The sequence below is a fragment of the Periophthalmus magnuspinnatus genome, chromosome 14 (genome assembly GCF_009829125.3).
Source record: "Periophthalmus magnuspinnatus isolate fPerMag1 chromosome 14, fPerMag1.2.pri, whole genome shotgun sequence".
Lineage (NCBI taxonomy): Eukaryota > Metazoa > Chordata > Actinopteri > Gobiiformes > Gobiidae > Periophthalmus > Periophthalmus magnuspinnatus.
The window spans coordinates 15,617,892-15,645,069 of NC_047139.1; the positions used below are offsets into that span (position 1 = coordinate 15,617,892).

The 27,178-nt window shown below is 39.4% G+C and overlaps 1 protein-coding gene across 1 annotated transcript; it reads left to right on the forward strand.

The window, feature by feature from the left end:
* The first annotated feature begins 277 nt into the window (after window positions 1–277).
* Window positions 278–27,122, forward strand: rabep1 (rabaptin, RAB GTPase binding effector protein 1). Its single transcript, XM_033977755.2, has 16 exons — window positions 278–436; window positions 6,179–6,286; window positions 7,937–8,140; window positions 9,526–9,686; window positions 10,039–10,158; window positions 10,298–10,433; window positions 11,599–11,777; window positions 12,474–12,578; window positions 13,103–13,561; window positions 14,753–14,857; window positions 15,133–15,249; window positions 19,556–19,654; window positions 20,782–20,922; window positions 24,050–24,239; window positions 26,571–26,626; window positions 26,970–27,122. Exons 1-16 carry the CDS (start codon window positions 391–393, stop codon window positions 27,120–27,122), a joined length of 2,379 nt encoding a protein of 792 aa, XP_033833646.1. The 5' UTR covers window positions 278–390.
* The last annotated feature ends 56 nt before the right edge of the window (window positions 27,123–27,178 follow it).

Consider the following 27,178-nt stretch of genomic DNA (forward strand, 5'->3'; position numbering starts at 1 on the left):
ATAAATAAATAAAATGCTCTTAACTGTGTTTTAGTAAAATGAGTAGTCCAACCTGTCATATGCACTTTAAGATGCTCTCCAAAGGGCGCCCTCTACAGGCAATGACAAAATGTAGTAGCATTAGAATATTCATTTTCTACCGTAAATAAAGTGTACACAACCTGCGCTGCCCACACAACCATGTGAAAATGTATTATGTTTGTGTTACAAAAGTATTACATGATTTTTTTATTTTTATTTTTTCTTCCTTATTATGAAAGCCTGACCGGAAGCGCATGTAGTCCTGCCGCGCTAGCTTTCCCGTAGCTGTGATGTTAGCCTGTTTGTTTGGACACTCCTAGCTCACGTTACCTAGCCCCAGCGGTGACAGCCTGGCCCCCGGAGGACACCATGGCTGAGGAGGCTTCGGGATCTACCCTGTCGACCCACCATGGCGGTAAATAACGCCTCTACCCGGGCTGACCTCCTCAAACCGGGGCACTTTATCCAGCGGCCTCTGCATCCATGACAGCATTAGCATTAGCATCTTCAAGGCGACGTGTCACTGGCTGTCAGATCCTCGCGTTAGGCATTTAACAACTTGCCACCTGCTAGCGTTAGCTCGTTTGCATCCCGATCTGTTTGCAAAATCTGTTTGTTTCATTGCATGTTCGGTATCGTAGCTAGCGTGTAGTGCATCGTCTCTCTCCATAGCCTCTGGGTTAGCTTTGGGCAGAGCCAAACGTGCCACGGCCGTATACACTAAATATGCGAAAACCTAATCTCCATCATGTTATCCATCTGCTTTAGACCTAGTTTAGATCTGAATAAGTCGTAGTTTGGACATGATTTAATCCTGGTTTAGACCTGGTTTAGTCCTGCATTAAATGTTGTGTAGTTTAGTCTTGGTTTAATCCATCGTAAGCCCTGCAAAGGTTAGGATTTGTTTGTGGTTTTGGCCTGTATTATCCTTTATTCTACTTTATCTTATTTGAGACCTGCTTCAGTCTGGTCCCTGATTCAGTCCTGCTTTGAACATGGAGTCCTGATTTAGTCCTCCTGTCTTAGTTCTCGTTTAAACCTAGCTTAGTCCTGGTTTAATCCATCGTGAACCCTGCAAAGGTTAGTTTTGGCCTGCATTATCTTTTATTTTGTCCTATTTGAGACCTGTCTTAAATCTGGCTCCTGGTTCAGTCCTGGTTTGAACCTGATGTAGTCCTGATGTAGTCCTGATGTAGTCCTGATGTAGTCCTGATGTAGTCCTCCTGGTTTACTCCAGCATTACATTTTATTTAGTTTAGTCCTGTGTAATCCATCGTCAATGCTGAAAAGATTAGGACTTTGTTGTGTTTTGGCCGTTATTATCATTCAGTCTACTTTGAGATTTGAGTTTGGTTCCTTGTTCAGTCCTGCTTTGAACATAATGTAGTCCTCCTGGCTTAGTTGTAGCTTAGTCCTGGTTTAATCCATCTTTAACCCTGCAAAGGTTAGAATTTAGTTGTGGTTTTGACCTGCATTGTATATGTACTTTTGCCTATCTGAGATTTGAGAGTCTGGTTCCTGGTTCAGCCCTGCTTTAAACCTGATGTAGTCCTGGTTTAGTCCTCCTAGTTAAGTTTTAGTTTAGACCTGAGGTAGTCCTGGTGCAGAGTGGATCTGGTCTAGTCCTTGTGTAGTCCAGTGCAAGATCTTATTAAAAAGTCCTGGTTTCACTAACAGTCCTGGTTTAAATTTGCTTTGAGCTGATCATAGTCCTAGTCTCTAGTTCTGTTGGAAATCCTAGTTTAATCCTTAATCCTAACTGCTGTATGGAATGACCAGAGGTGGGTGGTACTGTAGTTACGTTTACTTGAGTAACATTTAAAGAAATTGTACTTTTCAGAGTACTTTTCTAGCCGCATACTTTTACTCCTACTTGTAGGTAATATTTTTATTGAAGTAACGGTATTACTGCTTGAGCAAGTTGACAAGTGACAAAAGCTTTACGTTGACAAGATGAAATAATTTGTTTCTTGCACCGCTCCTTCATGATTTGGTTTGTCTCATTTTTATGTCATCCTTATTGCCAGATTTTATGTATGAATTAATTATTTTGTCCTTCCTTTTTTCAGTTCAAATTATAAATGAGATCACCAACTCTTACTTTTTTACACTTAATTTAGTAATTTCTTGGACCATACTTTGTACTTATGAGTATTTTTTCAAAGTAATATTGCTCTTACTTGAGTACACTTTTTGGCTACTCTGCCCACCTCTGCGTATGGTGTATTGCATGGGTCTGACTTTGTGATATGCTAACTGTTAGCCTGCTAGTCCTGTCAGTGTTTAACCTGGATCATATGGAGCTCATTTTGTCCGTATGTCTCTGCCTGAGACCAGTGAACTGTGGTGCTTAGCCTCAAAGAACCAGGAGGCTGCTTGCATCCAATGCTACCAGCCTAAATGCTCCTGCAAGAAATCAATAGTGAAATTTGAACTGCAGCCTTGTTTCATAGCTCCAATGCTTACTCAGTAACCTGATAGTCATGACTTCAGGTAGGTTTGATAAAATACGAACAAGGCACTTATATAGGACCACAAATGTGCATAAATACTTTTATAAAACCATTTTTTATCTATTCTGTATAAGAATTAACAACCAGATGTTCTATGTATGTATTGTTTCAAATGCTCTGAGTTGTAATAGTAGCTGGGTGTGTGGTAGCTCTGTACTGTGGTCACATGATAGTCCAAAGTAAAGGTTTCCACTCATCTGTCTGGACAAAAGTGCACTTTGTCTTTGTCTAGAAACATAAGCTCCGGAAAACATGTCAACATCTGTACACTTGACTTGAAAATAAAATAGTTAATTAATTATTCTTAAAGGTCCTGTGTTACACTAAATTGACTCTTGTGAGCGTTAAGCCATGTTATAATGTTGTTACCTCCTCAAAAACATATTTGGAGTTGTGTTTTGTTTCATTCACATATGTCTGAGTGATCTTTTGTTATTAGTCTACATCTCTAAAGCTCCAAATGCTCTTTTCCATCTTGTGATTTCATGCAGTAGTAATGTTCAAGTTAACTGCTACCTTTTACATTTAGTTCAGTAGAGACGGGCAATTCCAGGGCTCAAATCATCCAAATGATTCTAGTGAAGGTTTTCTGAGTTTATAAACACAGTGGAGTCCTTCCTGTACATGGCATCATACCGTGGAACTGGGCGTTTTCTGTTTTAAAGTAGAACTCAGCCTAATATAGGGTTTGTGTGTTAAACATGTGTGAATGAAACAAAACACAATTCTAGGTATGTTTGTGACGAGGAAACAACATAACATATAACGTAGATCAGAAAATGTAATGGGGAGGGACTTTCGGAGAGCCAACATCTGACTGCCATCTCGGAGATGTTGCATGGTGCCCCTCCAGACAGTGGTGCCTCTGCTCCTCTGACAGACACGCCCCCAGTGTGTGCTCTCAGCTCAAGCTCTACCAGCCCCATTCTTTTTGCTTGACTTTGCCTCAAACATACTTCTTATTTTCCAACACTACTTGCTACCTCGTTTGTATTTACCATGACTTCTTGGACAAAATGGGCGCTCGGTTGTGAAAATGACTACTTTATTTGTTATTCTGAAAGATGAAACGCAGTGAGTGGTTGGACTTTGGGAATCTGCAATAGAAATGAAACCAAAATGTATTTGCTTTGGAACAACATCCCAAACACCGCCTCCAGAATATTGGCTATTTAAACTTGGACTTACTGGGAAGCTGATTCTGCAATCTGAATATTTCTACAGTAAATGGAGCAGACGAGCCTGGAGCTGTAAGTAGCCTAACCCTAATGCAAGTTCATGTCGAAGCCACTCACGCATAATAGCTGTGTAACCAGACTGTATAAAGAAATCTGTTACATGTCTTATAGGCTGTATTACAAACATTATCATAATGGTGAGGGTCACTTTGACATGACATATGACGATATATTTGTAATGATGGTTTTACAGTACATTCACATCAACCTATTACTATGCAACTGAATACATTTATTAGAAGTAGCACTTGAGTCCAGTGTCCCCACCATATACTCCATTGTACTTCATTATAGTTATTGTCGAGGGACACAGATAACAAAGATGTAAAAAGTCAAAGAGAAGAATTGATCATTACAAGTGTCTTTATTATACAGAGATTTGACACTGTTACTGTTACATTATGAACATAACGCTGGTGCTATTATGCTCATAAGATACTCCGTCTACAAATGCTACTGAATCGTAACTTTGGCATGCATTTTAGGACACATCACATCAGTCACACAAGCCAGAGCCAACTAGATGCTGGGCCATTATTGAGAGGAAAAGATGTGTTTACACAATGCAAAATCACTTAACAGTAAGGATTTTACTCACTTTATCAAATACCACATAATCAAAGTGCTAATATATAATATGTGCATATTGATACCAAGTTAGTGGACTGTATAATGATGAAGATACTGGATTAATTGTGTGACTAAAACTGTTATTTTTTTTTTTTTTTTTGTTCACTAGTAATTTCCAGGTGACGTTCAACTTCATCCTAACTGTTTGCCTCTTGTTTTTTTTCCCCACCACGCTGGACTCTTTCTGCTTCCTCGGCACCTCCATCCCCCAGGACCTTAAGTGGGAGCCCACCATCAGCTCTGTCATCAAGAAGGCCCAATAAAGGATGTACTTCTTGCGGCAGCTGTGGAAAGCCACGCTGACCGCTTAGATGATGGTGCAGTTCTACACTGCCATCGTTGAGTCCATCCTCATCTCCTCCACCACCAGCTAGCATCAACATCTGTTAAAGCATCCAGGCGTCTGGAAAAGAGAACAAAGATGTTTATCAGCATGAATTGAAAATTTGGATTTATTGTTTTAAAAATTTTTTTTTTATTTTAGAATCTATAACAAATAAAATATTTTTTTCAACTTTCATATACTTACTGTTTTCCTCTACACGCTGGCCTGTAGTTTACATACTCAATGCAGTGTATATTTTGGAAAGCAGAAATGTTCAAACAGTTGAACTGTAGAGCGGGGTGGGCATTCATGCAGGTACCAGAAGCAGGTAGCTGATGTATCAATGCCTTGCAACCTAAACATGAAACAGGCAAACTTTTTTGTAGCAATTTACTCATGTAAACATTTATAGTGTGTATGTCTCAGTGCAAAGTTCAGTAATTACCACTGGTAAATAAATGTAAATGTTCTTAGGATTGACTGTGAAAAGACTACAAATAATTGACTTTGAGCATGTGATGAACATTGGCCCAGACCCCAAACTGACTGTAGGAATGTCATAGTGCCAAATTATGTTGCAATATTAAAGAGGATTTTTTTTTCCCCAAGAGGAAGTATTATTCAAAATTAACTTATGTTAGTTATGTTGATGCATGGCAGTTTTTCATAAATGTCCAAAAGCAGGATACAAAAAGATACACTACACAAACCTGATGCGATGTGCAGTAGTTTCATTAGTGGGATGCCGCTGATTGTGTTGTGAGCGCGCTAAAAGGGGGAGAGACGGGAAGCAAAGGGACTCGCAAATGTGTTGTTTTCTGCAAATATAGCATTTTCAAAACAATAAAAGGTAACATGGTGCTCTAAATAAATACATCTAAGTGTTTTGGCAATTGATAAGAAATAAGTATAACATCCACATTTGGCTCATTCCCAATTGGTTGCATTCACATTTTAGAATGTGATGATATATTATATACAGTTTAAACTAGAAGGTTACATACACTATATGAAAAGACACATATGCCTTTTTCTCACTGTTTGACATGAAATCAGACTAAACCTTTCATGATTTAGGTCAATTATGATTACCAAAATGATTTCTATTTTCTAAATGCCAGAACAATGAAAGGATTGAACTGATTTTTAAAGAAAAAATGTCATTACTTTCTCAGAGTCAGATGTTTACATACATTTCCTTAGTATTTAATACCATTATCTTTAAACTGTCAGACTTAACAAAACTAGCAAGTTTGTAGGCAGTCTCACTCGCAAATGCCTTTTCAGGTCTGCCCATACATTTTCAATAGGATTGAGATCAGGGCCATCCTTAAGCTATGTCATGTGAGCCCAACCTATTAGAGATGATTCCTCAATGATGATTAAAAAAAACAAAAAACATTTCATTGCAGTATATTGTGTTGACTGACATTTTCCCTTCACTTGTGCAGAGTTGCCGGAGCAGGACAGGGCTGAGCTGCTCCGCCTCAAACAGCAGCTGGAGGCAGAGTTCAACCAGAAGAGGGCCAAGTTCAAGGAGCTGTACCTCTCCAAAGAAGGTAGGCCACACAAGACTCTAGAACAAGCCTCTGCACACAAATTGCACACTTACTGATTATCAGACAATAAAATGCTTTCTAATTAGATGCAGACTATACTGGGGTGGGCACATTTTGTACTTACATGGGGAAAAATTGAGTACATTGTTTTGTCATGGTGGTAATGCTAACATCAACTGGCATGCTAACATGTGCTTCCTGATTATTGGACAAGAAAATGCTTTCTAATAAGATGCAGGCAGCACACAGTGGAATTATTTTGACCTCACGAGCTGCTTATACAATATATACTGCCTGGCCAAAAAAAAGTCATCACTAAAAAAAGGTCACACACTGTAATATTTTGTTGGCTTTAGCTTTAATTACAGCACATATTCACTGTGACATTGTTTCAATAAGCTTCTGCAATGTCCAAAGATTTATTTCCATCTAGTGTTGCATTCATTTTTCAGATCATCAATGCAAGATCAAGATCTTGCATTGATGATGGTAGAGTCTGACCGCTGCACAAAGCCTTCTCCAGCACATCCCAAAATTCTCAATGGGGTTAAGGTCTGGACTCTGTGGTGGACAATCCATGTGTGAAAATGATGTCTCATGCTCCCTGAACCACTCTTTCACAATTTGAGCCCGATGAATCCTGGCATTGTCATCTTGGAATATGCCCGTGCCATCAGGGAAGAAAAAATCCATCAATGGAATAACCTGGTCATTCAGTATATTCAGGTGTCAGCTGACCTCATTCTTTGAGCACAGACTGTTGCTGAACCTAAACCTGACCAACTTGAGCAACCCCAACCTATTTGCTCAGTTAAATCCAGGTGGTGACTTTTTTTTGGCCAGGCAGTGTATCTGTACTGGGGAAATAAAAATGCTGCTCAGATACATGGGAAAAATTTGCGTACGGGCCATAGACTGTATAAAGAAGTGGACTAAGTGAGTGTGACATCACTCATAGCGTTTTGCTCCAGCCAAATGCAACTCATCGCGGATAGCGGTTACGGGGCGAATTTGGAGCCAGGCTCCATATTTGGAATTCCGACCACGAGTATCATAGCAACCAAAGAGCCCATCTGGAGTGAAGCTGTGGAAGGTAACGCCCCTTCCCTCCTTCACCGGTGGTTTAACAGGGAGCGGGCGTTTAGCAGCATTGTCAATCAAACCTGTTGCTAATGCTAGCAGGAGCGACTTCAGGGAAAGAAGGCAGCTGACGCTTATTAATGTTCATATCTTGAGTGACGGACACAAGAGTGAAATAGAAATTCCAGGATCATGTAGAAAGGGTCAATATGAACATTTTAAGGCCCCAATGATGAGCCTAACAGCAGCAGTTACAGAGAGAGGGACAAGCTTTTTTTGACTGTAAAGTGACTTGGAGCCAGAATTGATGGAGCTGGAAGCGCAGCCCATAATCATATCCTATTTGAAACCCACCAGCTAGCAGATTAGCTATGTCCATTTATATGTACAGTCTATGGTACAGGCCCTTGAATCATCATCTGGATTGTACCGGTAAATGGACTCCAACACATGTCACTCGAGAAAAGAAGTGTCACTAATAATAATGATTAGATAAAAATTATCTTGTAATAATCTTTTGACCAAAAGGTATTGAGTTGCTATGTGACTGTGCTGTGTGTGCATGTGCAGAGGAGCTGAAGAGGCAGACCTTGGCTCTGGAGACCTCTCAGATGGAGCTATCATCGGTGCAGGCGCAGCTAGAGCAGGCACGGGCCGAGATGGAGACCATTAAAGCCGTGGCAACAGTGTCGGAGAATACCAAACAGGAGGCCATCGACCAGGTCCGCAGCCAGTGGCAGGAGGAGGTGGCATCTCTGCAAGCCATCATGAAGGGTACACAGCACTCTGGATTTGAAACATACCAGCCAAAACTTCTCATTCAATAGTCCAGCTGACAGAACTGAATTTTCTTATGCTATGGCTACTGCATGGATGACTGAGGAATTCTCATGCATTGTTTCTTTTCTTTATGTTTACTACTTTCTGCATCTTATATACATGCGGAAGACATTGAAGTATGAAGTGTATGAAGTAAGATACATGAAATTATGTAGCAAAGAAAAAAATTGAATTAACTGAACTAAACATTTTTTAATCTTTTATATTCAAAGCTTCAAAGGATCCATCCTTTGCTTTGTTGACAGCGCTGCAAACCCATTGGCTTTCTCTCAGTGAGCTTGATTAAGTTTCCTGAAATGGTTTTCACATCACAGGTGTGCCATGTCAGGGTCAAGAAATGCCAAAAGTGCAAAGCAGTGATCAAAGCAAAAGGTGGCTATTATTTATTTTTTAATCTAAAACAGTTCATTTTTTGTTTACTATACTCCCCATGTTCATTTATAGTTTTGTTGTCTTCAGTGAGAATCTACAATGTAAATAATCACGGAAACAAAGAAGAAACATATATGAAACAATGTGCCCAAACTTTTGACTGGTAGTGTAAGTTATAATGTTCCTCATCAAAAAACATACCTGGAGTTGTGTTTTGTTTCATTCACACATGTTTAACATGCAAACCCTACACACAAAACAGTTTGATGTCATGAAGTAGTAATACAGAAATTGCTCCACTGTATTTTGAAACTTCATACACCTTCACTAGAATCATTTGGATAATTTCAGCGCTGAAATTGCCAATCTCTACTTAAGGTAAAAACGTAGCTTTTAACTTGAAAAGTACCACTACATGACATCACAAGCATTTTGAGCTTTGGATGTAGACAAGGTAATAATCCAGGATTACTCAAGTATAAATGAAACAAAACACATTGTTATGTTTTTGAGGCAGTCACAACATTGTAATTTGGCTTGCAGCTCACAAGAATTCATTTTGTGTAATATAGGACCTTTGAAAGTTTGAAATCGGTTAGCCCCAAAGTGTTCCATTATATGCGTGTGTCTTTGGTTTGAAAACACTTTGCTGGGGTTACTAGTAGGAATGGGTATGTATGTTTCTGGAGGTGGCATGTCATCTTCATGACTCCATGGAAATGGGAAGTTAAAACCATACTTTGAACTTTGTCAATTTGGATAGATTTTTTCTTTTTATGCTATACTGTGGAAGATATATATATATATATATATATATATATATATATATATATATATATATATATATATATATATATATATATATATATATATATATATATAAAAATATAAAATTTACACTGGTTTCATGAAATAGCGGTACTTCATTCAGACTGTTGTTCCTCCAGACACTGTGCGTGAATACGAGGTGCAGTTCCACCAGCGTCTGGAGCAGGAGCGGATCCAGTGGAACACATACAGAGAGACCATGGAGAGGGAGATGGGAGACCTGAGGAGGCGCCTCATAGGGGGGCAGGAGGAGGAGAACCTGGAGGATGAGATGAAGAAGGTACCAGTTCTTAGGCTGCACAGACTGGAGTCACAGAAGCTCCGTTATTGAATGCATGATTGTGGGGTGGACACTCTTTCATGACTGCAAATTTGAGTGAAGACAGAATGCTTCATGAAGTATTACAGCACAGAATAAATGCCTATGAAGTAACCGTACTAACCTGAAGTACTATAGCAGCACTTAATGCATACATCAACTAAATCTGAGCTTTCTTCCAGTTTTAGTGACCAGTCTGCCCTCCTCTGACTAAAAAAAAGGCAAACCTTTGTTTGCCTTACCAAAGTAGCAGTAGTTGTAGTCCTAGTACTAGTACTAGTATGTATGGATGTAATGTAAAAATGTGTTATAGGCCCAGGAAGATGCAGAGAAACTGCGCTCGGTGGTGATGCCCATGGAGCAGGAGATTGCTGCTCTGAAGGCCAAACTGGCCTCATCTGAGGAGAGGGTCAAGGAGCTGGAGGCCTCAAAGGTCAGTTCTAGACCATACAATCTTATATGAATCCATTCAAATTGCAATTTTGATTGAATTTCACCTTGTAGCTCTAATGCAACACACTTAAATAATGGTGTCAAATTAAAGACATGGAAATGTAATGTTGCATTGTCAGGTGAAGGAGCTGAACCATGTCCTGGAGGCAGAGAAGTCGTGTCGCACAGATTTGGAGATGTATGTGGCAGTGCTCAACACTCAAAAGTCTGTGCTGCAGGAGGACGCAGAGAAGCTGCGCAGAGAGCTTCATGAAGGTATACCAAATTTTGAAGTATGATATAATTCTGAAAATATCATGAGAAATGATAATACTGAAATCAATTTATGCCTCTTTCACAATAACCTTAAAGCAGGATAATCACAGTAAAAGTGCATCATATTAAAGTGAATATGCCAGGTTAGACTACTCATTTTACTAAAACATCATTACTTTTAAAACATCATTATATTTAAGATTTTTCAAAAAAAAACCTTTTTTTCCCAGTTTGACAATTTTTTTGATTTCATATCTTACTAGTTGTAAATATCAAACCACCACAATGGGGAATTCCATAACTGTTACCTAGCAACCATGCTGTACACTGGGCCAAAACTCCTATAAAATACACCTCCATTTTTATTTGACAAATAAAAAGTACAAGAAAAGACCTTTATTTTGTTGAAACGATGCTTAAAGTATCAGAATTATTTTTGTGTGTGTGAATTTAAATTTACAACAGTTATTATCTCACCAAATTAAGTCAAAAGTCATCAAAACCTGTCTTACACACTTTAAACCTAATGTAATCAGTAATATATAAATAGTACAATGAAACACTCAAGTACTTCTAGTATCTATAATGTATCATGTAAGTGAAGGGTGTCCAAGCTATGGCCCGGGGGCCAAATGTGGCCCAATTGATCATAATCAGTACATTTTATGGCAAATTTGAGTAATCCTACCAATATAACCTAAATAACATCACATCACATTGCATTGTTATAATATTAATATTTCAAGTCTTTTTTAAAGTAAGAAGTCAAAACTGTTGTTAAATGCACCCATCTGAATTATTCACTGTGTTGACCACTGGTCTGTGGTCCTCCGTGTCGAATATTTTTTGAGATATGGCCCTCGGAGAAAAAAGTTTGGGCAACCCTGATGTCCTGTATTGGACCATCTAAAGCTCAACTCAAATGTCATCATACACGCCTAATACTACATCATATTGAGGAAAAGCTTCACACTAATGTGAAGAAAAGGTACACGCAGTAAATATGGAGCCTGAAAAAATATTGTTCATCTAGCAAATATTGAGTGACAAGTCGATTTAGTTTTTATTAGGACAGGCCTACATGAAGGTCTCCTCCTCACAGGCACTTATGATAGAGCCCTGGCCAGTGCTCTCATGTTAACCCTGTTTTTTTGTGTGGGCTCAGTGTGTCATAAGCTAGAGCTGGAGCGGCAGCAGCACAACCAGCTCAAACATACGTGGCAGAGGGCCAACGACCAGTTCCTAGAGTCCCAGAGGCTCCTCATGAGGGACATGCAGAGGATCGAGAGCGTGCTGTCCTCAGAGCAGCTGCGCCAGGTGGAGGAGATGAAGCAGAAGGACCAGGTATTTGTAGTAGCTCAGTTGGTATTGTTCATCCACTGAAAGGTCTACAGCTCGAATCCCACTCTCGGCATAAACATTTTTGGAAAAATGGGGAAAATTACCAGTGAATCTGACCATTAAATCATAGTACTTAAGGGTTTTTTATGTTGCTATTTTGTGCATAAATCACGATATGAACATTAATAACAGACAAATTAGATGCCTTCTTTACCAAAGGTTGCTCCTGCTAGCGTTAGCAACAGGTTTGATTAACAGCATTACTAAGTGCATTACTCTGCTAAACTGGAGGTGCAGGCAGGAAGGAGCATTACTTTTGCTCCGGAAAGGCTCTGTGGTTGCTATGATATTTGCAGTCGGACTTGGCTCCAAATTTGCCCCTATAACTGCTAGCTTTGATGAGCTTCATTTGGCTAGAGCCGAACACTATTGGTGATGCCACACTCCCTTAGTTCACTTCTTTACACAGTCTATTATTGTTCCGATACAGCTCAGGATCATTCTAAAGCTATTCAGGAAAGGTTCATTTCTGTCCTGTGAATGTGACTTTTAGTATTGAATCTTGTACAAATGAGTATCTAGTTTCAATACTAGTTTTAGTATCGATTAGTGTCAGATTTTCAAGTATTCAGTTTTAAAGGGCAATGTGTTAGAAAATGAATAGAAATAGTGCATAAAAAAGCACTTGTTTGTGTTCAGGAGGAGGATGAGAAGCAGAGGCTGAGTCTGGTAAAGGAGCTGCACGAGGAGGACACAGCAGACATGACGGAGCCCACGGAGGAGCTGTTTTTGAGCGTGGAGGAGGTGCGTCATGTGGCAGTCCTTTGTGAGATGCTCCACTCTGTCTGTTTGCTAAGTTAAAATTGTTTTAACTATAATCACCATTATCCTGTGCCTTATAAGTAAAAGGGCCTTTACCTGATCTTACATCATGCATTGTAGTAGGGAGGTCACAATATCAAATGTTTGAGTTTCGAGTGTTGAGTTAGAGTTGCCCTCCATTCCGTAGCTTCTAAAACCCTTATGATTAACCTACCGTGGCCAAAATTGTTTGCGGTAATTGAAAAACACTTAATATTGACATCCCTACTGTATAGTAAAATCTGCTAATTAAGAAAAAAGACTAAAATATAATCTGTTTCATTTTCATAGCATTTTCTCTGGTAATATTTAAGGTAATTATTATTAAATTAGTTAACTAATACAGAAGCTACAGACTAGTGATGTGATGTTTTTGAACGAGTTGGTTCTTTTGAATGGTTCCATTTCAAACGGTAAGCACACTCCCACTCCCAGTTTGAACCATTTTAAATAAATCTGTGTTGCAGTCTCAGGCTAACCACAGTGCACACGGCTCCATGCACTCTCTGGACACAGACGTGGGAGCGGGGACGCCAGTGGACCCGTACAAGGACAGCCTGAGGAGGGTGCAGTCCACAGATAGCCTGGGCTCCTCCACCTCACCTCAGCAAGGCCTGGGTGGGCACAACCACAAAGCCAAGTCCGCCAGCCACCTAGATGAGTCGGACTTTGGCCCTCTGGTGGGGGCGGACGGCGTGGCGGACAGTAGTTTTGGTGATGCGTCCTCTCTGAACTCCATCAAACTGACCGCCAGTCATTTTCTCCTGACCAAAGACCAGGAGAAGGCCATCAAAGCTATGACGCCGGAGCAGGAGGAGACGGCCTCCCTGCTCTCCAGTATCTCCCAGGCCCCTGACACGGCCTACTTGCTCCCTGCAGGCTACAGGCTGGTCAGTGACAGCGAGTGGAACCTACTGCAGCAAGAGGTATGACACCGAACAACACAACCAGCTATAGTTATAGTTAAGGTTAGGGTTTGGTTAAGGATAAGAACATGATTATGTTAAGGTGAGGAAAATGTTAGCAGAAGTTACGTTTTAAAAATGTATCACCTACTTGCCTTATCTCAACTTGCACCATAAAATAAAACAGTCAAATATGTAACATTTTAGCGCTGTTCATAGCAACAGAAGCTAACACGTGGCTGTGGCACCCCTGCCAACCTAAGGCAGGGGTGAACAACTTTGGCAAAATATGCATTTTTAAATTATTAGTGTTATGACAATTAAAAAATATGTTTTAAAATCCTAATTAAGTTCATATTGCATATTATAAACTTTCCCCAAAATATTAACGTCTGAAAAAGTTAATAAACTAATCCAAGAATCCCATGCATTTCACAACATGTTTGCAAAGATATAAAGTACAAGGTTAACAAATTTTAGACAGAATAAGACCATATGGAGACACAGAGGACATCTGACACACAGGGACATTTCAGAACATGTTTGTAGAGTTATAGTACTGGACAAATAAAATCTCTCAACTGGACAAAAGGTTGTAGGAGTGAAGATGTTTCGCTGCTCATCCAAACCCCTTCTTCAGTTCTGGTCAGATTACTGGTGGACACAGCCTTGTATTTACCTGAAGCTAACTACACTGAAACTCAAAACTTATGGTCTACAGGTTTCTCTTTGTAGGCTAGGTCTATTGTGCTACCCTAAGTGTGCTCTGTGCCTGAGTTCTACTCAACATAGTCATTCAAACCACTAATGAGTGATTTCACACCTGTTAGCATCCTGGCTAGGCCTATTGTTCTCTTAAGTAATCTGACCAGAACTGAAGAAGTGGCTTGGATGAGCAGCGAAACGTCTTCACTCCCACAACTTTTTGCCGAGTTGAGAGATTTTATTTTTCTTTTGCGATAGATCAGACCTGGATGACTGAGGGATTACACAGTTATCTATAGTACAGGGTGAGCAGCTTTTACACAAAATAAGACCCTATGCAGACATGGGGGCAATATATTAAAAACTTGCTGTCATTATACCTTTCATTTAGCTATTTCAGTTTCTCCCACCTGTGAAATGTGTTAATGGCCCTTATGAACAAACTACTGAAATACTTAGGCATAGACCTAAAGAATGCATCTAAAATAGTGTCTGTCTCTTTCCCAGTTGAAGAACGCTGGCCGTAAGCTTGGCCGCAGGTGTGAGCTGTGTTCTAACTATGAGAAGCAGCTCCAGGCCATTCAGGGACAGGAGGCGGACACGCGCGACCAGGTGAGTGTCTCTGTCTGAAACAGGAATGTCAAGTTTATTAGATTAATCAAAAATGCTGATTATTTAGGTTATTTAGGTCACAGTATAATAAGAGCTAAAAATAATGATCATGACAATTTTTGAATAACAATTTTCATTTATATTCAATCTGAATTTTGGCTCTTTTTGGCTTTCTTTTTTTACTTCAGAATGTTTGATTTCATAAAGCAGATCTCATACTGTAACATGTCTCACTTCACATGACCATCCTAAACACTACTCTGACTCCCTCCCAGGTGAAGAAACTGCAGCAGATGCTCCGGCAGGCCAACGACCAGCTGGAGAGGACCATGACAGAGAAACAGAGCCTAGAGGAGTCCATCAAACTGGGCAATGAGGAGACCACAGCTAAGGTTTGCAGCAAGACCATTTTTGCTTGGACTCAACCTCATTGTAACCCATCTCATCAGTGGACTTGTTTTTGCTTAAATATTCTTTAACAATTGTTTATGTACAGGTGTAGCACCAGAGTGAATATAATTTCCTCACATTTATTATTAACATTTTAATCAATAACCTGCATGTTAGATTTGTTTTATTCCATCACTATCAGGGATTTTGCTGTGTATTGTGCTACACAAATTGTTGTTGGACAAGTGAGCGCTTCCTGATCTGGGCTAACGCAGCATGTTTTAAAGATAAAAACATGCACACTAAGAACTGGCATCAGTCATCGTATTTTACAATGCAGCATTTTAACTAGAGGCTGCTAAAGGGGAGGGTGTCACCTACAGTATTCTAAGTCGCCATATCGTCTTCTCAAATGTGCATCATGACACCATTTTTGGGTGGAACTTTGGCTTGAACTTTGGTGTAAATAACTGTCCCTCCTGCGCTTGTACACAAAGTTAAACTTTGTAGAGTAGCATTGTGCCGTCATCATTCTATTTTAATACCATTACATAGACTCAAAGCTGATATTTTTTGACACAGCTTATCCAAATATGTGACGTGTTATTTATTCTTCAAGTAAATATAGAACAGACATTATGAGACCTTTGGAGCCAACAGCTTTCTGTAGACGGGATACATCACATGTGTCAAAGTCAAGGCCCGCGGGCCAAATGCGGCCCTCCACATCATTTTATGTGGCCCTCGACAGGGTAAATTAAAAGGTATGATGGTCTTAAAATCTCAATTTATCAGGAGATACACAGTTACACAGCCATATTTTTACATCTAGCCAAATGCATATGCAATATTTGTAACTAGAATAAGTAATAAATACAGAAACAGTTAATTAACATGTTGAAAAATGAGTTAGATTTATTTTACAACTGGCCCTTTGATAGCAGCCATTTTGCTGAGGGGGCCCTTGGTGAAAATGTGTTTGACACCTCTGGTCTACATGAATTGATTCACCCAACCCTTATTTTTCTGGACGACACTATATCAGTATCTGTATTTGTAGTTTTTATTTCCACAGTGTGATGATGTTTCCGATGAGGCTAATGTTTTTTTGAAAGGGGGGGTTTTATGAAAATTTGACTTTTGGAATTTCCAGCATGTCATAACATTGTTCCCTCATCAAAAAGCATGCCTGAAGAGGTTTTAGACTTCATCCATGCATGTTTGAGGTATCTTGCAATTTCTCTCAGCTCTATTCGAAACCTCCTTATGGTTAGCTGTATGAGCTTCTACAAGGCTCAGCCCTCAAGCCTTGTCACCCCTGCTTCGCATGGCAGTTTTTCATAAACACATAAGATCAGGATACAAAACCATACACTACAACTTCACAAACCTGATGCGATGTGCAGTAGTGTCATTAGTGCAGGGGTGTCAAACACATTTTCACCGAGCAAAATGGCTGCCCTCAAAGGGCCAGATGTAAAATAGATGTAATTACTTTTTTAACTTGTTAATTAACTGTTTCTGTATTTATTACTTATTCATGTTTCAAATATTGCATATTCATTTGCATAGATGTAAAAATATGGCTGTGTAATGACATATCTCTTAATAAAATGACATTTTAAAACCATCATACATTTTAATTTACCATGTTGAGGGCCACATAAAATTATGTGGAGGGCCCTGGTTTCAATACTGTGCAGGAGAAGTCCAGAGTTTTATCTATGATGCAACTAAACTGAACAAAAGCAAGCCGAGCTTTTTTGAGGCTCAGAGAAGACTACTTTGTGTGAATGAATTAATGAAACAAATGTGAATGAAACAAAATACAATTCTAGGTATGTTTTTGATGAGAGCGCAACAATATAACATGGTTAACAAGTCAAAAAAATAATGATGTATTGTAATAATGTGTTCTTTAATGCCTCATCAGTAATTCATCCCTATCAGACTTTACACCATAATAATTGTGCTTTCTCAAAATATGAAAACAGTACACATTATTTTCACCTCCTTTTTGAACCCGAGCCACGATGAGGTCATGTGAAGCCTGTTCTGCTCACATAGTTTTACACTTGTGTCAATGGCTGGGTGTGGGTGCTCTGCTCCATTCAGAGCTGTATTGTCTTCTGCATAAATTTGGCCTTGCTGTTAGGTGTGTACAATTCCAGCTGTCCTCTGACGTGATGTGGGGGAACTTGGATAATAAAATTACTGCAGCTTTGTACAGAGAGAATCCTGGGTGATGAAAGATGACACATCTTTATACATGTACATTGTTTGAAGTTATACCAATTAGGGCTGAATGATTTGGAAAATAATTCTAACTGTAGTTTTTATGGCAAGTATTGTGATTTATGTTTTACTAATAGTAATACCAATACTAATACTAAAGTTCACACTCTTCCAGGAGACAAAAATACTGAAATCTGAATCACATTTCAGCACATGTTTGTAGAGATCTTAATTACAGGGTTAGCAGTTTTTATGTAGAATAAAACAGGAGATTGTGTTGTTTGTGGAGAAAATTATAGTACTTAAAAAAAACTGCAGCCTTGACAATTTACAAATTGTGTCGATTCAAATTGCAATTTAGTTGCAGTTATTCTTGCAGCGCAAGGGACTATAATGTTAGTCTTAGCAGTTAATACCCCATAGATCACCATGTCACCAGTTTGAAACTACTGAACATTGCATCAGGTTTGTCAAGTTGTAGTGCATTTTGTATCATGCGTTTGTAAATTTATGAAAAATGGCCATGTGGGAGCAAGAATGACGTGGGCTGAGCATTGGACAGAATTGCACTGCTAACCATAAGGAGGGTTTGAATAGTGTCCAGGAGAGATCGCTAAAATACTCAAACATGCATGGATGACATCTAAAACCTCTTCAAGTATGTTTTTGACAAGGGAACAATGTTATAACATAGTAGAAAGTTACAAAAAGACAATTTTGTATAATACCCTCTCTTTTACAAAGCCAGACCAGTACATAACATCTCCTTTTTGGACTATACTGTGAGCGCAGATCAGAACGTGTCCCTGAGGCAGTGTTGCCATGGTGACGCAGTGTAGGTAATCTTGTGTCATGGTCCTGGCGGTGCTGCTCCCTGGACCATCACAGCTGATTCAGCAGCAGAATCACTGTGGAATATTTACTACAGTGAACAGCAAGACCCATCTGCTGCTTTGTTCAAAGGACTCCATGCCATATGTTTTTATGACAATCAGCACTGACCTGGGGAGAGAAGCTCTGTCCCACTGTGCTCCTGTGGCATTTTACAATTCAACCCTCACTAATTCATCCTCCTGACCTCATTTTAATGTGCTGATGCTAGAGAATCTAAAACAATACAATATTTAAATATGAATTAGTGTTGTATCTGACTAAACAAATTCTTGGTCGACTGAAGTCCTGTGCATCGATTAATCAACTAAAAAAGCATGCAGTGTGAGACTGGTAAAAGCTTATTATTAAGATCTTGTGCAAAAAAACAAAGCACAAGTACTAGTAAATAGCATTCTTAGAAGTGAAAAGGCATTAATTTACTTTTCATTTACTCCCAAAACTCAAAGCTTACTCAAAAGCATGTTTTTTTTCCCCCAAATGCTAAATAAAAACCTTTAAGAGTATCCAAAACCCTGTGATGATTATTAATGTTCCATGTCTCATTATGGTGTGGACCAAGTTTTTACTTATTTGAGTAAAAAACCTGGGACTAATTTCAGTTTCAAAATTTCAGTCCAGTATGGCTGACTTCCTGTTTGTTGCTTTAGGCTCGTCTCGGCTTTGTCCAATTCACACAACAGGATTTTTGCCGTTCCTGATCATCCTTCAAATTTATGTAAAAATCACTCCATGAGAATGAATCACATGATAATAATAAGAAACTGAGCAATTTCAATAGCCCCGGCCAGTTGGCTCGGGCCTAATTTAATTTAAGTGAATTAATCTGAACTGTAGAATCTAGTTTTGCAACTATCACTGGTGTTCTGTAGATTCTGTATCCTTTTAGAACATTTTAAAATAAAAGTATTATTTCAAAGTTTTGCTAAATTGATAGCAAAGTCCACTGAGAATTCGCAATAATAAGCAGTAATTATTTAAAGTTGTGAATGTATCCACCATTTGAGCTGGAGCAGTGTCTCCGCTCTGTAAGTAGTCAGCTGACTTCTCCTCACCTCACATGATCCTCACACAGCAGAGGCAGGACATCTGGACTCCATCAGAGTCATGCGACACTCTCTTCCTGACCCTTGGTCTGCGTGACCTCCTCCTGACTGTTGTGCTGTTTGTTGTTCGTTGTAGGTGGCGGCGCTGACGCAAAGAGTGCAGGAGTCCGAGTCTCTGCTGGGCACACTACAGCAGGCCTTCAACGAGGCTAAGCGAAGCACACAGGAGCAGATGGTCAGTCTCCAGCCAGCCTTATTATACATGAAGTGCATGTGACAGGTTTTCATGTTTGTCTAATCATGATTTGGTTTGGTGGGATAGTACCTGTGTAATACTTCATCATATTTTTACATCAGTTGAGTGGCAATTTGTGGAAAAAAAGTGTAGAAGAAAAGTGTAAAAATACAGTTGACAGTTAAAACTTTAATTTAACAAAATAAAGGTGCAGTCATTTATTCTTGTTATAGTCTAATATTCATTTATGTTTTTGCCCCTTGCTGACATTATGTTTGATCGGTAACAGTTGTGGATTTACCTCTACATATCACACACATCACACACATCAGTCCAACCAGCAAGTAAACCTATCAAAAAAATAAATAACAATAGAAAATAGAAAAAATAATAGAAAAAATAGAAAAATGATAGGTATGAATTTTAGTAGCACGTTACATACAGTGATAACTAAATTTGAGTGAACTATTCACTGTCATATGCACTTTAAGTAATATATTTTTCTATATGAAATAATAATTGCATTGCTCCAGACAAATGTACAAACTTTTATTTGCTAACTGTAGCAATGTGAGTCACTGTTGAAGGATGAGCCTCCGCTCATGTGCTGTGTTCCAGTCTGGTGGTGTGTGTGTGGGCAGGTCTTCATCACATTGTGGGGACTGAAATCTCTATACAGTCACTTCATGGGGACAACAAACATGGTTTTAAGTTATGGCTTTACTTGGGTTAAGGTTAGGCAAGTAGTAATTATAGTAAGGAAGTAAAATGCTGTACCTGATTTTTACAGTCTTAAAAATTGGAAAAACTGAACTACTTTATTTTAATGGAGTGATCTAAAATTATCCCTCACTTGCCTTATGCATTCCTAATTATTTACTGCAATGAGTAAAAAAAATAGACCGCTTTATAATTAGATGCAGACAGTACACAGCAGACTTATTTTGACCTAAAGAGCTGCTTGTATAATATATCGATACTGGGGGAAGACACTTTTTGCTCACATCCAGGGGAAAAAATGGGTACAGGCTCAGGTACATCTCTTTTAAGGTTAGCATCAGTTTCCAGAAAATCTATTTAAGCCACTGTAATGTCACCACAAAGCTGGCAAATCTATTATTTTTCAGAGTGTGCTGGTGCAATCCCGGGAGCAGTTGGTAGAGGAGATGAGCCGTCTGCACAGAGACAATGAAAACCTGCAGGGCAAACACCGACTGCACACAGAGCTGCAGCAACAAGAGGACTTCAGCATGCCCACCTCCATCAGTGTAAGTGCCCTGTCACCACAACGGTCATTACTGCGTTTACTTGCACAGAGAACTCCGAGTGTGCTAAACAACAACATTCAAATAGTTTTTTCCCCAAAAGCTTTCAGACCACTCTTGTCCCAGTCTACAGCAGATCAAATTACCAAATAGGTGGGAAGAGGGGGCTACAAGAAGTTCAGATATGTTTAGTAATTTAGCATTAGCACAAACTTTGCAGCTATAAATGCTAATATAAATGCATATAAACACACCTATAAATACAGAAATAAACAGATTGCTGGGTTTCATGTGAGATCATAACTATTTACTAGCCAATAATACACAGATGCTGGGCATCTAAAATGAATATTGGTAAATTGCAGATTTTTGTAATACACAAGGTTAATGAGTCTATTCACTAATAGAAACGATCAGGTTTAACATCTGTGAAAGGCAAAATATAATGTAACTGCAGTGCCCTCAGAGTGGACCACGGTCCATCATTAATAGGGAATTCTGGCCCCCCATCAGCCAGTATGGTGTCACATTTTTGAATCCACCATGAATACTAGCAATTGAAGCTCCGGTAGTTTTTAATTTCACTTTAACGTAGTGGACCAAAACAAAACTCGCTATTGTGCTGTGCAGGGACTGTAGCTTATTATTGCTGCTGACCTAAAGCAAGTCCGCGTTCAAGCGCAGGTCTAATATGTTCCTGGCTGTATACTTGTGCAGTTGAATGCCTCTCCCAGTCTGTGCCTAATGTACATTGGATTGTACTGTTACATGCAGCAGGTATCAGTACTTTTTCAGTACCTGTGTCAGTACCTTTCCAGTTCCTTTTTATACTGGATTAGGCCAGTTAAATTATTCACACTAAATTTAACTTATAATAGGTCATATTTTGTGTCTACTTTTCTACAGAAATACACCCATTGGTGCAACTGCTCTTATATGCCCTATATTTGATATTGTTGTACCATTTTCACCGGGATCTATTTGTAAGTTGAGCTTCAGTTTGGCTCCCTTCACCTCGTCCCACTCGCGCCCTCCCACTCTGTGATTCACACAAAGTGTTTTCATGCTCAAACCACTGACTGCCAGTTTGACATTCTCTACTCTCTATAAGACCACCTGTATACAGAAACACAGTCACCACCAATAGTCCAGGACAGTCATGCCAGCACTTCTCAGGCTCATATTGTGAAGGGATTAAAGTTGCAAATATCATCCGTTTATTCCATAGCAGTGTAAAATACAACGATCCGTGGGCTTTGTATCCACCAAACATGACAACAGTCACTATGTCTACATGCACGCCAGGAAAATCGATTTTTCAAATGCATGTATTCCCGGGAACATCAAATCTCAAAGATCCCAATAACACATCTAGAGAAGCCGGTATGTACTTGGATGCCCCCTGTATGTAACAGTGTACTCCAATTTGGATTAGGTGCAGACAGAGAGGCGTTCAACTGCACAAGGCAAGAATCAGCCAGGAAAATATTAGACATGTGTGTGGACATGTCCTCGCTCATTTTAGATCAACAGCCGTGACAAACTAGACTCTCTACCAAACACTTGTTTTGTTTTGCTCTGTTACATTAAAGTAAAAATTAAACTTCAATATGCTTATTTGTTCTGCGTTGAGCAAATAACTTGTGAATGCAGCTCCTGCATGTCTGAAAATATATTGTTATAGACCCCCGTTTACACCTATTCAGTTCTTTGACCTGCTATAAAGTGGGGCAAGAGAGGGTTTGGCAGGTTTTGGGGCAAAGATTGTTTTAATTTGGTTGTTTCATGCGGTGTTTCCCAACCAGGGGTACAAGGACCTCTGGCATGTGTCACTGGCATACATTTTATCATAACAAGAAAATACAGCAGTTCTAATTGGCAATCTACTAGTACACTGACATATAATTACTAAAACTCCAGACCCGTTAATGCGGGGCACTCAGAGTGTGAGACAACACTTGCTTTAGTTTTTCGTGCATGTAAACAGTGTCAAATAAAACTCCACTAAAGTGGTAAAAATATTTTGCCCTTCTGGGGTCAACACCTGCTCTCTACCCATTTCCCCTGGCCCATATATAACTCAGCCAACAGCGCCACCATGTGTACAATCATACCCATTACACCAGTGACAAAACACCATATAAAACATTTGGCTCCTGTTGATACTTTTCAGTTGATGTCATCAGCGTTCCCTGGAGATGTGATACAAACTGAAAGTAATACTCTGTTAGAAGTTCTGTTTCTCTGACCAGAAAGAGATGACTTAGTTGGAACTACAACAGATGAGATGATTTGTGGCTCTCACATGGATCTGTAAAAAGAACTGGATAAGACACTCCTCCTCTGTCCTTGTGTGAGTTTGACTAGTAGCCGCTGCATCGGTACTGCAGCTGCTCGGAGCTTGGGCTCAGAAAAGTCTCTCATAGCGCGCAATGCATTTTTTGGGAATTCAAACTGCCTGTCTGTCCTGTTCCCTTTAGATGAACAGGGCATGAAAAGAAAAGGCTGATTTTGAAGGGATTATTTTCTATGTTTACAACATGAACATTTTAAAATGTTAACTTTTCAAAGTGCCTAAAACCTTTTAGCTTTGTAAGATTTAGCCTGGCCCCGCTATGAGCCCATGCTAGCTCCACTCTAGCAGTGATCGCTCTGATTGGTCACGCGTTGCTTGTTTCTGATGTCACATGGGTGGGAGGCACTAGCCTGTATTGAGGATGTCATGCAGAAGAGAAAATTGTCTCGCCAATGAGCAGAGGCCATTGAAAACAATACAACACCTTCCTGGGTTCACTTTCCAGATTATATTACACTTCAATGGTCTCTCACACATAAAATTACAGTCACAAGCTAGCTTGCATTACCCAACAATTTTTTTTCTTGAAAATCAAACATCTAAACATGACCATGAATGCTCGTATTGATCACAGGCTCTTGAAAATGTGTTGTTTAAGTCCATTTAGTGTTTTTTTTTTCTTTTTGTGTGGATTGTGTCACCATGGTACCTGCTGAACATTCTGCCAATAGAGATATATGTAGAACACCCTCAGCCTGATGTCATTGCAAAGTATGGTTCTGTTCTGATGATGTTTCTGACCTGGTCCCTATATGTTTGTGTGAATTTGTCCAGGAGCTGCAGAGCCTGGTGGTGCGTCTCCGTGGCGACCTGGTGACCCTCCGCGCCTCAGCAGACCACTTGGAGGAGAAGCTGAAGGCCGAAATCCTCTTCCTGAAGGAGCAGATCCAGGCTGAGCAGTGCCTCAAGGACAACCTGGAGGACACTCTGCAGCTGGAGATTGAAGGCTACAAGGAGGAGATGGGTGAGGACCACTCTGCCAATATACAAGACACAACAAAAGGGTTTAAACTGTATATTGCATTGAACAAGTTCTCAAATCCTGTGAATTTATAGTTAGAGCTCCACAAACAAGAAAATCTCCTGTCTTAAGCCCACCACACACTATAGAATTTTTCTTTTTTTGACATTAGCTCAGCTGTTGGCGCATTTGTCCACTAATTTGAAGGTTGATAGTTTGAATCCCGCTCTTGACATAAACGTCATTGGTAGAGTGGTCAGTTTAGATGCAAATAAAAATTGCATTCGGGGATCCAAAGTAGGGTCACGCCTCCTTGAAAGAATCAGGCAAGTTATCATGTAGTCATGTAGCTATCATGTAACTTTTTTCTGCATAAAAACGGCTAACCCTGTACTTTAGATCTCTACAAACATTTTCCAAAATGTGGTTCTTGTACTAGTTTATCAGTATATATGTCATGAATACACATATGTCATGAGACAATTTAAGAGCAAGGAACACATTGATCAAACAAAATTAAGGTGTTGTCATTTTTATTTGGCATATAAAAAACTATTGCATGAATTAAATAGGTTTTGGAAGAAATTATGGAAGTCAAATTCTAAACTTAACCAAAATTATCTAACCTGTCATATGTACTATAAAATGAGCTACAGTGGTGGGGAGTGTAAATACCATTGTCACCTTGAATGACAATACTTAATACTTAATTCTGTAAAAATACGACTCAAGCACTGATGGAATACAACAGACAAGAAATAAAATGAACCTCGTAAGCAGCCATGTTTGTTTTGATATGGATGGACCATGTGTGTCCCTAATTGGCTAATCCAACTGTCAATCATGCATATCTGAACTCTGGGAGATTCACCAGTGACACAGCATCACTGCAATAAACATCTGAGTGGGAGTGGTGACCTGACTGATATCCCTTGGTGTAAAAAATAGAGAGAGATCAGTTTGGACATGCCAGGTAAACTGTTTACTCATTTTACTGAAGTATATAAGTCTGTAGTACCTTGTGACATGCAGTAAATGCACCACACCTAATACACATGTACCTTCTGTCTTTCTGTCTCATCTTTTGATTTTTCTCATTATTCTTTTTCATTCAGACTTCTTACAAGGTACGCTCCACAGTTTGTGTCAGACTAATATGTTTGGTAGGCTAACCCACTCTGATAATGCTCTTCAACTTTTATTTATACAAAACTACAATTGGTCTTGATTGGGGTCATTCACAGTGAATGGATAGAGCTTGGCCTAAATAACAGCATGTATTAATGTAAATGTGAGATTGATTACCACGGAGTGGCTTGACAAGTTCAGACTCACACACTGGTGTTTATGTGATGTGCTACAGAAGGGGACATCTTTTTTTTGGACTTCAGTTTGGGCCTTTTTAGCTTATGACAGCTTCAGTAATTCATGCTACAAATTCAAGCATCCCTTACTACATTGATATAATACAGTGAGAAATTTAAAAAAAACTTGTTTAAAAACTTTGTGTATTTTGTCTTTCAGTATTTTACTTCTCAAGCTGACTGTCAAGTCAGAAAGCAGAGCAAGCTCCTCACTTTGGGTTGCCAAATTCTGCAACTAAAATCAACTAAATAAAGTTGAAAGGGCCTCTCTGACCCTTAGACTTGACACTAAAACCACAGTACCATCATTAATCAGTGCTAGTGCAGCCTCTGCAGCTCAGTGAGTGAATTCTGGAGGTTCTGAGCTTTTACATGAGGCAAGGCCTGTCCATATACTGAGAATGAGGAATGTCTTCTAAATGCTGGGGCCTTTAACATTTTTGACTGTGGGGTCCAAGCATTTCTGTACAAGTGATCTGGAGCCTATTCACATATTAATTGCATGTTATTAAATATATTTTGTTGTCCTCTAGGTAGTGCCATGACTATGGTTAAGAATGGTTGCGCTATCTGCAGGTTAAGGCACTGGCAACCCAAGATCTGTTGTGATTATTATACATTTTTCAAACTAACAAGAGTCGGAGAGGCTACATGCCCTCCCTTTTAATATTTAGTTTCTAATTTTTCAGCACAACACCCTCAGGCCACCTGTTTTTCTGCTGAAGGAAAAACATGATATATCCTAAGAATTATATATCCAGTGTTTATTGCAGTTCTCCTCAAAACAAGAACAATGCCATGTGACACATAACTACAGGCGTAAGACTTTCACTCAGGCTCTGTTTTCCCATTAGACAGGACTATTAGATTTCCAGTGTTCTGACTATATCTAGCACACACTAAATGAATGCATGTGAATGTTACTGTTTTAGTGCTGGTCTAATGTAATGATCCTCTCTTTCTGTCACAGCGTCATTCTCTAGCATCAAGACAGAATTAGAGCGGGTCAAGGCTGAGAAGGAACAGGTATGCCAATATAATGCTCTTGTACTTATTAGGAATACTGGGTAAAGTATTATGAGCATCTGTCATCTAAAGGGAACAGGACAGACACACAAAAAACATCATATTCAGTGGGGATCAAAAAAAGCTCAAATGTTCAGTCATACTTTGCAAAACACAAATCATTTAAATTTGTAACTTTTAATTCTGTAGTTGTCAGTAAATATTATGTGCTCAAAATGTATGATTATACAATTTTCCTCATGATGTCTCCAGCCCATTGTGATGGCTAAAGCTTCAGATCTAAGTGTACTATAGGATGTTGAAGTGTACTATAGGATGTTGACATGGTGTGTGTTGTGTGCAGTTGCAGAGCATTGTGACAGAGAAGACCGAGACACTAGAGCGTGTGCAGAGCCTGAAGAGCAGCCTGGAGCAGCAGATCTCTGAACTCACCTCAGCTAAGGTCTGCACAAAGCCGCACCCATGGCACACTGCACCCCACGGCACACTTGCGTGATGATCCTGTTTTTACAGAACAGTTTACAATGAGGCCACTGTGGAAAACTGCCCTGC

What these genes read in the sequence shown, in the direction of transcription:
- rabep1 (XM_033977755.2), top strand. Translation starts at nt 391, where the DNA reads ATGGCTGAGGAGGCTTCGGGATCTACCCTGTCGACCCACCATGGCG. An exon ending in AGGAGCTGGAGGCCTCAAAG is followed by an intron (nt 10,159 to 10,297) that starts GTCAGTTCTAGA and finishes TTGCATTGTCAG; the next exon opens with GTGAAGGAGCTGAACCATGT. An exon ending in AGATGAAGCAGAAGGACCAG is followed by an intron (nt 11,778 to 12,473) that starts GTATTTGTAGTA and finishes GTTTGTGTTCAG; the next exon opens with GAGGAGGATGAGAAGCAGAG.